The sequence below is a fragment of the Balaenoptera borealis genome, assembly GCF_965194805.1.
Source record: "Balaenoptera borealis genome assembly, chromosome: 9".
Taxonomy (NCBI): Eukaryota; Metazoa; Chordata; class Mammalia; order Artiodactyla; family Balaenopteridae; genus Balaenoptera; species Balaenoptera borealis.
The window spans coordinates 40,527,001-40,540,904 of record NC_138873.1 but is presented as its reverse complement, the minus strand read 5'-3'; the positions used below and the strand labels follow the sequence as shown (position 1 = coordinate 40,540,904).

The 13,904-nt window shown below is 34.4% G+C and overlaps 1 protein-coding gene across 3 annotated transcripts in view; it reads right to left on the bottom strand.

Moving 5' to 3' along the window:
- Nucleotides 1–13,904, bottom strand: part of TBC1D32 (TBC1 domain family member 32) — a 188,890-nt gene that overhangs the window by 64,942 nt on the left and 110,044 nt on the right. For all 3 annotated transcript variants that reach the window (XM_082406091.1, XM_082406092.1, XM_082406093.1), the window contains 3 exons: nucleotides 7,898–8,020; nucleotides 6,791–6,899; nucleotides 5,942–6,038 (listed from right to left, as the gene is read on the bottom strand). In XM_082406091.1, the coding sequence (XP_082262217.1) occupies nucleotides 5,942–6,038; nucleotides 6,791–6,899; nucleotides 7,898–8,020 (329 nt within the window). The remainder of the gene's footprint in view (nucleotides 1–5,941; nucleotides 6,039–6,790; nucleotides 6,900–7,897; nucleotides 8,021–13,904) is intronic.

Sequence of the window (13,904 nt, the reverse complement as noted above, 5' to 3'; positions counted from 1 at the left end):
TGAATATAATAAAAAGCACTCAATTGCACACTTTATATGGGTTAATTGTATGGTATGTTAATTATATCTCAATGAAGCTGTTTTAATTTATTTATTTTTAATTTATGGCTATGTTGGGTCTTCGTTTCTGTGCGAGGGCTTTCACTAGTTGTGGCAAGTGGGGGCCACTCTTCATCGCGGTGCGCGGGCCTCTCACTATCGCGGCCTCTCTTGTTGCGGAGCACAGGCTCCAGACGCGCAGGCTCAGTAATTGTGGCTCACGGGCCCAGCCGCTCCGCGGCATGTGGGATCCTCCCAGACCAGGGCTCGAACCCGTGTTCCCTGCATTAGCAGGCAGATTCTCAACCACTGCGCCACCAGGGAAGCCCCTGAAGCTGTTTTAAAAATTTTTCAAAGACCTATATGATTGATGAAGAATATATAGGATAATTACCTAAGAAAGAGAAAAGACAAGAGATGAAGTAAAAGACAAGCAAGATGAAAGAATGGTAAAGTAACATATTTGTTATTAGCTTTCACTCTGTTTACTTCTTAGACAGCACAAAGGAAGGGTCTCCAGAGGGATGTATGGGTAAAGAGTGACTACTGAGGAGTTCTTAGAACATTCAAGTTTACTTACATCAGGAGTTACTAATATGTTTGAGACTTTCAATGAGCAGCCATGTGAATTTCTAAGGTCAAAGAATAGCAATCATTGCCAATGGCCTGGCTGTCAGTAACCTTGTGAGTCATTGCTGTGCTTCTGCTACTCTGTTGGCCCTGTTAGGAGTACTAGAAACATACAGGCAATGACCAAAAAAACCCAAAACCAAACAAAAAAAACCAAAACCACCACCACCACCAACTTACTCTCCACTTTGAAGACACCAGCCCCAACGAAGTAAATATATTTCCAAATGGTTTCTTGATAAAGATAGCAATTCTACAGTAGTAAGGTATATAGGATACAGGCATAATCTAGACTGCTGATTTTTATAATTCAGCCTGAATAAACATTATAAAATAAAAAATAAAGTGAATGGAAGATGCTAGAAAGGGAAGTAAGAAGAGCTTATTTTTCATTTTATTAAGATATTTCTCTCTGATGCTTCCAATACCCAGAGTACACTATCCAACTCCTCAAGCTATTTTTATTTCCCAGTATGGAAGTACTGAATTTCCCTTCCTCCTTAGAGAAAGAAGTACTCATCCTGAACACATCAAAATGGAACGTATGCTAGTTGCTAGGGATGTTATAACTCCTGGGAGATCTAACTTTAGCTTAGGAAAACAAAAACGAAACAAAACAGATTGCTATCTCACAATCTTCCTGTTTCATACGGGAAAGGAATTAGGAGTTAATCTCTAGTAGTTCACTGACATGCTAACACACACTTGGTTTTAACCACCGTACAAACTCTTCTTTCTCTGACTCCCCTTCCCTCTTTCTTATCTTCTGCACAGGAACAATAAGTTACTGTACTAACACATTTCTTCCTACTTTTCTCAACTCTCAGATAACAGAGAGATGATATTTTGGAAGAGATTTTTTTTTTATGTATGATGATTTAGGTATGTTCACATATGTGACATATGTACATAAATAATGTTAATCAGCTTTTAAAGGGCTTTTACATTTTAATATGGTGACCTTAAAAATGAATACAAAGAAAAATAACTGAACCAAATGATGTCTCAAGATTCTTATTCACAGATGAAGATAAATCATCTAATAGCTAACACTGATGCCAAGGAACTAACAAGAGGCAATTTAACAGATGAGGAAATGCTAAGTGTAGCAAGAAGGATAAATCTAGAAGCTGGGAGACAAATTAGGTGAATGTCACCATGTGCACACAACTACAGTGATTTTTTTTCCACAACAATGAAATGATACCCCAAAATATTGCAGTGCAAGTGACTGGAATAACATCTATCAGAATCAGTGAATTATTACCTCTAAATCTAAAAAGTATATGAACACTTGCTTTTAAAATAGCTATTTATATCTTAAAGTATTGCTTAAACAGTATTTTTAAATGCATAATTAATGTTTAACTTATTGAACAGTATTTAACCAGGAACATTACTTTCAATTTAGCCTTGTATCTGCTAGAAATACATTTGGCTCCATTATTCTCACTGAGGTTACAGAGATATCATCACTGTATTCTCTTAGGTACTATCAAAGTCAGACATGCTTCTGATTTCCTCTCCCATTTTCTGCCATTCTTCTACGAGTATAGGGTGAGTGATACATCAGCAATACCAGAATGACATATATTTGATTCATATTTGACTCAGTAAGTACCTATGTAAAATCACTTCCTGAGGTACCTCTTTGGCTATCCACTGACTGGTACCTAGATCATTCTCTCCCGCTTAACAAGAACCACAATAATGCCAGGACCACTATTAGGAGGAAGTATTAGGTACTGCTGTTAAATTGAGAATAATGTCTTATTCAAACACTTGTGTTTTAGGTACAAACAGAAAGGCAACTAGAAGTTGCTGTCCAATATGGTGGGAAAATACGAAGTTAAATAAAGAAAATTGAAATTGTACTAAATTAAAACAGAACATGTGACAGAAAGGCAGGCACAAATGAGTTGGGCCTTGTAGGCTATAGTGGAGTCATGAGAGGGTTTCAAGTAGAGAAGTTAAATGATCCAACCCACATTTCAGTAGCCATTCCTGTGGCTGCTGTGTTGGAAACAAACTGAACAGGTTACTACAATAATACAGGTGAGAGACGAGGGTAGTAGTGGATGAGTGAAATGTGGTTTTATTTCAGATATGAAGGAGCAAGAGCATTTGCTGACACATTAGATGTGGGGTTATGAAGACAGAAGGAGTCAAAGAAAACCTTCAGGTTTATTGCCTAAAGAACTGGAAGCACAAAGTTGTCCTTTCTGAAATGAGAAAGAATACCAAAGGAATAGATTTTGAAAGAGTATCAGAAATTTATCTCAGACGTGTTAAATTTGATATGTTTATTAACCATCCTAGTAAAGGTGTCAAGTAGACAGATATAAGAACACAGTCAAGTAGAAATACGGGTTTAAGATATAAATCAGAGTGATGGTATTTTAGTCATGAGACTAGATGAAATCCCCAAAAGAATAAGTACAGCCAAAAAAAGAAAGAGAACTGAGCCCTGGGGCACTCCAAAGTTTAGAGGTTGGAGAGATGTGAAAGATCCAACAAAAGAGATGAAGAATTTGCCAGAAATGCAGCAGGGGGGAATAAAAATTAGATAATGTACTTTCTGAAAGCCAAATAAGAAAATGTTTCAAAAAAGAGAGGCTTCAAACACTTTAAGTTTTAATGCTAGGTGTAGTAGGACGAGGATGAGATCTGACCTGTCGATTTAATCATGGTAGAATGGTACGGGTGAAAGCCTGATTAGCTTTCAAGTGGATTCAAGAGAGCATGGAAAGAGAATAACTACAACATTAAGATTAGACAACTCCTTCAAGGAATTTTGCAGTAGGAGGACAGAAATGGGATTGTAGAGAGGGAAAAGTAAATTCAAAAGAAGATATTTTAAATATGGAAAAATTAACAGCATGCTTGCTGGCCTGTAGGAAAGCTACAGTGGAGATCCATACCCACACCCCACCCCCACAGAAAAACAATAAAGGAAAAGGGAGAACTGTTAGAAGCAATATCTTTGCAAAAAAGAGGATGGAATGCAGGGCACAAATGGAGAAACTGGACTTTGTAATTAACATTTGCAGTTTTATTCATAGTAATACAAAATCTAAATTGGCACAGATGCAGCCGAGTGAGCTGACATGTATCAGGAGCACATGGAAGCTGACTGTTCCTATTTCCTCAGTTAAAAAAAAAAAAAAAAAAAAGGAAACAAAGTTACCATCTGGTAGGAAAGATTGGGAAGAGGTTAGGAAGGTTTGATGAAAGAGAAGATTTGCAAACAGTCATCTAGGAGACTAGCAGAGTAGGACCTGTGGACACACTGTAGGACTGCCTGGCAGCATTCCAGGCTCACTAGAGGTTAGTAACCATTCTGCAGTTATCTTCTGGGCTAGACAGAGAAGCTATTATTACTCCCTTTTCTAAATCACTTATAAGAGTAGAGCAGGGAAAAAAATTACACTCCTCTGAGCACCGATTCCTAGGAATTGATTTTTTTTTTTTTTTTTTTTTTTTCCTTCTCAGGGAACTATCCTCCATTTAATCTTACTTTCTGATTTGTCTGCCTTGGTCATTTGAAAATAAAGCATATTTTTTAATCAAACTATTATACTTTGAAGAAACAAACTATCTAATATGGCAGTCACAAAGTAAGACTGACAATGAATGAATGTGCTGTTCAAAAGAAAAGATATATTTGTTTCCAAGCGAAATTTAGCAAAGGTAATGATGCTATATGGTAACAAGGAAAAGGGCTGAAGGGTTGAGGCACGAAGAATGGATCATGTGCTAAACATCATCTTATATCTGGTGCTTAGTGAAGTACCTGATAATCAGCACTCATGAAACATGTTGAATAAAGGAATGAGTAGGCAAATACATAATGAAACCTAAAGACAGAATGACAAAATATAAAGACTGATTAAAAAGACTGAAAGTAGGAGAGGAAGACATAAAAGACTGGGTTCACTGAAAGATGCAAGTCAGTGGTAAGAGTCCAAAATGATATTCTTTCAAGAGTTTCTTCTTGAAAAATACTTAATATTGCTCCCACATCTCTGAATTAGGTCACACAAGAGAAAAACACACGGCAAAATTTTAAAACTGTATTAAAAAGACAAATATTAATAACTTTAAAAAATCCCTCATGTTCTCTTTCCCTAACCTAGGTAGATAGAAAAAAAATAGAATTTTGTCTCTATGCAATTGTGAGATACACAGTGTATATCTTAAACACTGGATAGAAATAAAAACGTGTATCAACTGATGGCCTCTATTGATTGATTTAAGGCAAGTAAACACCGGGAAAAGTAAATGGCTTATGAAGCCTCACATAGAAGAAAAATTTCTTATTTTTCAGCAATCACTCTGTGGAATCTAACCTACATGAAATGAATTATATACGTTATTTCTTTCCAATGCAAGTTTGATAGTACGACAAGGAGATCATGTTGATATTAAGATTTAACTTCTCAAATCAATGGTTTAAAATCTTCATATTTCATCTTAGAATTCTCAAGTCTAAAAACTGCTTGAATTTTTATTGCTCTTATGATAAAGTCTAAATACCTGAACTTGAGGTACCCTGGTCTTACGGCTGAACTTGGCTTACCTGTCTAAGTTTTATCTGGTCACTCTTGTCCTCACATTCCAAATCTCATACATCCTTGAACTACTCATGGTTCTTAATACAATTTGCTCCTTTTAGTCTCACTGCTGTTTCCTCTGTCAAAAATGCTCTTCTAATACCCAGAAAACACCTACTTCACGTCTCACTTTAAACTCAGTGTTCTTTGGAAGAGCATCTGCTTATGTGCTACCCTAGCAGGCTACACATTTTTCTATATATTTAGTTCCTATCACACGGTACTACCATACAATTGTCTAATTACTTGAATGTATTCCCTAAAAGGTCATAAATACCAGAATTTTTATTTTATTATATTTATATAACATTTATATTTTAAGTCCTGAGCACACAGGACTTACGTATGGCACACAGATATTAAAAAATATTAATCTGTTGAATAAAGTTCTTCGTATCGAGAATTAATTCATTGAAAATCACTTATCCCCTTTTTTAAAACAAAAAAAAGGTTCTGATAAGAACTATTCGGCATCATACAAATATTCATTTAGTAAGGAACGTGAAATAATGAAAACTTACAAAGAAACAGACATATATGTATTCATGTATATGAGCTGAGTGAAAAATGGTATTAATCTCCCTTCATAATACTTTATCTTTTTTCAAATTATAAAAAAAAAAGCAATAAAACATGGCACTTGATGGTAAATGTTTTACCTTGTTTTAGATCAGCATTTCTCGTAACACTGTCTGACAAATAGCAGTTTGGTAAAGGGTATGATGAAAACATTGGCCAAGGATATGGATCACCACCCTAAAAAGAAGCAAGACAGATGACTTTAGGAAGTAGTTTAATATTAAATTTTAAGACTTTCTGAAATATCATTTAAATTGGCTTTTGTTTCATAAATTCCAGAGTTGTAGCATAACTAACCAAAAGCTATCTGACATTATAATTCAACACTCTAATGGATACTAACTAAAATGAAATATAGAAACAACATTAAATAAGTACTAAAGACAAATAAGATAACTTGTTGTAGCAACTAGATTGCTCACAAAACTATTTCTCTTGTGCTGTCAATCATTTCTAGCTCACCATCTTGGAATAAAGTACTTAATATAACAACAAACAACAGTAAAAATAACAAAAAAACCCTTCAAGAGAAAACCAAACTCTATGGATACTGATGAAAGGAGAGGTACTCAATATATTGCCAATGAAACACAATAAGAATTAGTCATCTAATAAAAATCAGGTATCATGAAAGGGAAAGATAGTAAAAGTGAAAAAATTTTAATATGTGTTCAAAGACACACAAGGAAAATGACAAGTTTTTAATAAAAGAATATCCTACTCCGCAACACAAACTACCACTCATGACACCTTGCCTTGAAGAATGCTATTTTCATTAGAAAGTGTTTACTTGCATCCTAAAGTTTTTCTAGTAACAAAAGTTCAATTCCCTGATGTGGATATTTGCAAGTTGTTTATTGTCACTTGAGTTGGCTACCTTGTTTCAAAATGTCAGAAAAACATTCCCCCCTCCTCTTTATCCCACTTACCTTCTCTAGCATCCTTGGAGGCAAAATTCGTTCCATTGGCCCACCAATAAGGTTTATTCTAACAAGAACATGATTTCTCTCCACTGATAAGCTATCAATTATAAAATCTCTGAAAAATAAATATATCAATTGTTACTGCCTTAATTGAATATGATTTTATTTTAAGATCATGTCAGTCGAATGTAGAGGAAAAAAAGCAATACAATTTCTATAGAAGAGTCTGAAAAATAAATTCACTTTTTATCTTACAGCTTTCTTAGCTACAAAGAATTGGAGATATAACTGATATAATGAGATCAATGAGATTAAGAATATTTCCTTGATAAATGTCACATGTTAAAAAGAAATGGGATTAAGATGTGCATTATTTCCACAACAACTCTATCACATTTTTAGTCAAAGTTCCCTTACGTTCTAGACCCAGTGTCTTAATTCAAATTCTAAACTGTGTATCCTCCACACTTCCTGCAGCTGTTAATACTATCTTTCTATATCAAACCTAGAGTATTCAGTAATGTGGCCTGGTCTTCTGTACTATTTTTCCAAGGTCTAGCTAGGGTGGAGGCACACTTTTTTTTAATTACAGACACAAAAACAATGCCAGCTATTGAATGTGTGTTCAAGATATGTTAACCGAATCAAGGTAATGGTAAGTATGACATATTAATAGAAAAAAGTTTTCAAGATATTACCATAACCTCGTTTTGCAATAATCAGAATTTATAACTATGAGCTAACGTAATTAAGAGAATAAGTAAAAATTGCCTCTATAAGGGACACAAAAATCAAACGTTTTGTTTAATGGGTCATCTTTCATATGAGTCTGAATTTAAAGCTGATACAACTTAATAAAGTTAGGACTTAACTAAAAAACAAAAAACTAAACAGAAACTTAGAAAGTAGTACTCTGTAGGCTGTCTCCAAGAACACTGTCTACAATCTTTTTAACTGTGACATTTATGCTTTATTGCTTTTTACTCTTATTTAAATCTACTGAATTCAGATAATGGAAAAACATTAAGTAGACTGTACAGAAAATTACTGTCTTAACAGAACATCTGTAAAGAAAGCTGTTATTGTCTCACAATTTTTTTTTTTTTTTTTTACCTGTGACTGTCAGAGGTCTCTAAGGTATTTTCTTCTTGAGCATTTAGTAACATTTCAGATACTTGATACTGAGCCTCCAATAGGAGAAGAGTGTCTAGATCACAGCATACCACACTTAATAACCTAAATAAAAAGGAACAATAAAAGTAGATTTTCTAAAATATATCCTAAAAGTTTAGAAACTTTCTTGGTGTCTCAAACACCTATAAATGGAAATAAAATTTTGTAAGAAAAATCAGGTAGTTATTTCAGATATATTTTTAATCATTTTGAATAACTGACTTCAAAAGTTTTTCTAATTGAAATATCATTTAAAGACCATGGGTTTTTTCTAATCTAGTTTAAAAATTTATCTAAATCTAGGAATAAAAAATTTTCTTCTCAACTGATACTTAATTTAAAAATTAATTAGGGAACATTAGCAAACCTATAAAAACTACAAATTGCCACCACTTTTTGCTCAATTAAATACAGAAGGAATGACAGAATCATCTTGCTACCAATCCAGGAAATATTAGGTGAAATGTCAATGGCTAACTTTATAATTGTCAGATAAAGCTGAGAACACCGAAACACAATGATCTATCTTAACATTACTAAAAGTAGAAATCATGTGGCCCCTATTGTGATGCAAGAGGATGTACAGTGAGTGCACCATCTACAAAATATTCTTGCCAAAAAAACGGAACCTGAAACTAACCAATCCTAGATATCTCATTATCAGTTTATACTGATACAAGGCTCAGAGAAATATGTAAAAAGACACCACAAGAGGGAAACAGTCAACACAAAAACCAGAATTTGGAGAATTCTACACATTATATATTTCTTCTGGAAATAAAATGGTTCATAAAAAAAGGGGATAAAGAAAGTTATAAATTAAAAGAAAAATAAAATGAATGTGAAGATTTTGTTTTGATCATGATTCAACCAAAAACTGTGAAAATGCGTTTTGAGTCACACAGGAACGATCTCCAAGGTATGTTAAGTAAAAAAGAGGAGGCACAAGACGTGTATAGTGGTAGCATTCAAACCAAAATGGAGACACATTTGAATACATATTTAAGTACATATTTGTTTTTACGTAGAATCCCTCTCCAAAGACAAAAAAGAAACTGGTAAGAGTTGTTAGCTTGGCGGAGGGGGGGGGTGGGGTGGTTGGAATCTGGCAGAGTGAAGGGAATATACTTCTCACAGTATATCTTTTATAGTTTTTGAATTTTGGTGCAATCATATGTTTTATCTAGTCAATAGCATCCATAAATAGAAAATGCTTGGTGGATGCATTTAACAGTCAAAAATGGCAATTCAATATCACTCCCCAGAACCTGGCTAAAATAACCAAATGTATCCAAAACTAAGGGAAAATCTACTATCAGTTTAGAGAAATGTTCCGTACTTAGTTTATAAAAGTAAAAACATTTGTGCTAGATAAAATGAAAAAAATACTTAGCCTTCTAGTTTAAAGATGGTAGTGTAAGTTGGTATTTCCCTTTTCTCAGCCTAGAAATAACCCCAAGGATTGAGAAGGAAGGAAAAGATCATAAAAATGTTTAGCCACAAAATGAGCTGAAGGACAGTCAAGGCCAATCAAAATTGGGCAAAGACCACTATGGGAAGGAAAGAAACTGAGAAAGGATGTCACGGCTGCCCATGAAAAACAACAGAATTAATTTCTCAAAAAAATTCATAAAAACAATACTTTCAGAAATGAGGAGTATACTCAGATGAAACTCTCTGTTTACAACAGTGGAAACAGGATACACGAGACAGAGGCAGGAAGACCCCTGGTCCTGTTATGGTTCGTAGCAATAGAAGAAAAAAGGTAGAACATGGAGTCACAGACAAATCAATTATTAGTTATTGGTTACAGGTTATAGAGACAATTATTAATAATTAAAACTGACTACATGCATAGTGAGATTGGCAGGGACAACACAAAAACACACACAGACCAAAAACTCAGGTCCACAGAAAAAGTTCAACTAACTGAGAACATGACCATAACTTCTCTTCAACACGAGCCTCCTATAAACAGCTGATGATGAAAAAACTCACACCCCTCCAAAAACAAATACCACAGGACGCATACAAAGGTGCTCCAAGAAAAAGGAGGAGATAACAGGATGAGCAGATGGCAAATACAAACACACAGCGCAGCCACTATACACTCCAACACTATGACCAAATAATTGTCCGTGAATTAAGTTATATAAATGTATCAAATCAACAGGTTGTATAACTTACAGAATGTTATATTGCAATTATCTCTCAAGTGAAAAGTTTAATAAAGCAGTAGTCTCCAATAAGCTTTTTGCACAAAGTAGAGCTGTATAAGCACAGGGAAGAAACAGCAAAACAACCAGAAAAGATAAAACATGAACTGGCAGAGCTAAGGAAAGAAGCAGAAGAATAAAAGTGTCACAGAAATTAATGCACAATTAGAAAGAGCAAAAAAGAAAAGATGCTGCTAAAAGCACAATAAATGATACAGGGAACAGAATGAGAGTGTGAAAAACATAATGAAAATAAAGAGTTTAAATTATTGATTTCTTGAAGAGAAAACAGAAATAACCTAACAGGATACATGTTTAGAGATACTACTCAAATTCCACGAGAAAAGCAACCATAACAGCATATCCAGGGTAAATTGAACCAAAAGAGTCAACACTGAGACAGAGCTATTAGACTTAGAGAAAGAACCACTGGGGTATCGAGGGAAAAAGATAAGTCACTAACAGAGTTGGGGTTGGGGGGAACGGAATCAAGCTGTTCTCAGATATACCCACAGCAACATTCAATACCAGCAGGACAATGAAGCAATACTGGGAGGAGGTCTAACACCAGATAGTAACACACATTACAAAGCTGTGACAATTTTAAAAGTGTAGTAATGCCATGAATAAACAAAAGAAAATTCAAACAGATGCAAGTATATAGAGGAATTTTAAATATGTCAAGGGCAGATAGAATTTCCTGGTGGACGGAATATGTGGAGCAAAAAGAAGAAAGATACCAAGGATGACTTCAGATGTTTTGTTAGAAAAATAAGAAGTATCAAGTTGTCACCAACTAAGTAATAAGGCTTTAAGTTATAAAGGTTTAGGGAGGACCTAGTAACCTTTCTACTTTCTGTAGGTTACTAAATCAGTGAACGGGTAATGAAAATAACCTCAACATCCTCTAGTTTATGATTTGAAAAGAGGAGTCTATAGACTCTAGATGGACAATGAGATGATCCAAGGTAAATTAGAGTAGCTCTGAAAGCAGATACATGCCTGGACTGAATTCTCATTAGAGAATGAGTAAATAGAAACTTTAACAAATGATGTAAGACTTTAAAAATCCTACAAAAAAAAAAAAAAAAAAAAAAAAATCCTACAAATACTAGGAATAATGTAAGGTTAGCAAATTTGATCCAGCAGTAAATTAAAAGAATAGCATACTGTGATCAAGCACAGTTCATTCCAGGAAGAAAAGGATAGTTTAATATTAAAACATCTCCTGATATAATTCATGACATCTATATGTCATAAAAAATATATAATCATCTGAGCAGATGCTTGAAAGCTATTTAATTTAAGATTCAACATCCACTCTCTACTGCCTGTCCTCCAAAAAATAGCATTCCCATTAAGGTCATGAGAACAGCAAAACTGTCCATTATTTAGCATCGTTTTAGAAGTTTAAGCCAATGCAAAAAAGATAAGAGGAATCTTATCTGAAAGGAAAGGAGGAATGCTATCTGAAAGGAAATAATGATGTTCATTATCAGATGATAAAACTGTTTATTTGGAAACTACCCTTCCACATGACATAAAATTCAATTTACTTGATTTTAAGAAATATTGGTTGAATACCTACTAAGTGCCTATTACTGTTTTAAGTGCCAAGGATACCTCACTGAACACACATGCACAAAAATCCCAGTCCTTATAGAATGCTAAATACTAGAGGAGGGGGACAGTTAACAACAACAACAACAAAAATACAGCATGGACACAACTAAAGCAGGGAAGTGAATAAGGAGTTGTAACAAGAGAGCAGTGGGGATAGATCACTGTACACAATTTCAAATAAGGTAGTTAGGAAAGACCTTATCAAGAAGGTGACACTTGAGTAAAGACCTAAAAGAAATGAAGAAACAAGCCATGGAGCTATCTGAGGGAAAAATGTTCCAAGGCAGAGCAAACAGCTTGAGCAAGGGACTGAAGGTTGAGAGCACGACCGGCAAGTTTGAAGAACAGTATGCCATTCTCGCTGGAGTCTCTCTACTCTGCTGGCTTTGAAGAAGCAAGCAGCCACACTGGGGAAACCTATGTGGCGAGGAACTACAGGCAGCCTCTAAGAATTGAGGGCAGACTTCAATTAACAAAGCTGCAAGGGCTCTAGCCTCTAAGCAGCAAGAAAACATGACCCTCAGTCCTAAAACCATGAGGAACTACATTCTGCCAACAATCTGTGAGTTTGTAAACAGATCTTTTCCTGATTGAGCTTCAAAAGAGATCACAGCCCCATCTGACACCTTGATTGTAGCCTTGTGAGACTATGAACAAGGAACCAAGCAAGCTAAGGTGTATGTAGACAGAAACTGAGGTTAAGTGCGTGATGTTTTAAGCCACAAAGTTTGTGGTAAGAGTTCAACAAAATGTCTCCACTAACAACCTAAAAGCATTTCAAGGAGAATAGTTAAATGAATTAATAATTTGTATATCTATACAGTCTCAGACATGGTGCTGCTTACCATGTTCTAAATTTATGTGACATATTTAGTCTCACAATAACTCCAAGGAAGGTAGAGTTACTGTCTCCATTTCACATATGAAGAAATGGAGGCATACAGAGGTTACGAATCTTGTCTAAAATCACTTCGACAATGTGGTTCCAGAGTCCATGCTCTTAAACCACTGGGTGATATTGCCACATACTGCAGTATATACTGGGGAACATAAGGCTACAAATATTAAATTAACAAAAGATATATAAGACCTATGAAAAAAACCCCAATGTCCTAATGAGAGTAATTAGAGAATACTTAAATAAAATGGAGATATATACAATGTTTACAGATTGGAAAACTCAGTATTATAAAGATGTCAGTTCACTCACTGTTTATCTGTAGATTCAATCCAAGGATAATTAAAATCCCAGTGGGATGGTTTGTGTGACAAGATGATTCTAAAATTTGTACGGAAAGAAAAGGACTAAAAGTAGCCATGATATTTTTGGAAAAGAACAAAGTGGGAACAATCACCCTATCAATTATTGTAACATATTATACAGCTATAGTAATTAACAGAATCTAATATTTATACAAGGATGAACAAAATCCAACTGAATAGGAAATTCAGAAACATACCTTTGAATATTTAGATACCTTTCCTGTAACACACAAAAAATTATGTATATGTATGCACACACAGATACGTAGCTAATGTTCCACGTGTAGTAGAGTTGTTTATAATAGCCAAAACTAGAGAACTATAAGTATCTCAAATGTCTGCTAGTAGCATAATATATAAACCAAACACAGTATACTCATGCTATGGAATATCATATAGCAATGAATATTGACCTTAGAAACATAATGCTACATATAAAAGGTCAGATGTCACAGAGTATACATTATGTTACCACTAAAATAAAGCCCAAAAAGCAACAAAATTAAATGTATTTTTTTGGAAATACATAAGTAGTAAAAATATAAAATAAAGTAGTAAATACCATAAAAGTCAGAATAGTGGTTACCCATTAGGGAGAAGGGAGGCAGTCACGATCAACAAATGCATAGTACTAGTAAGTTCTCTTTGTTTACTTGACTGGGATTTTATGTAGACATTTATTTTACAACACTTTGTTAAATTTATGTTTATATTTTATGCAGCATTTATATTTTTAATATTTCATAAAAAACTTGTGTTATGCTTGGGTGGATAATGGGAAAATGTATAGCATTATATCTATAAGAAATATAAACATGTATGCAATAAACGAACAAATCGAAAAC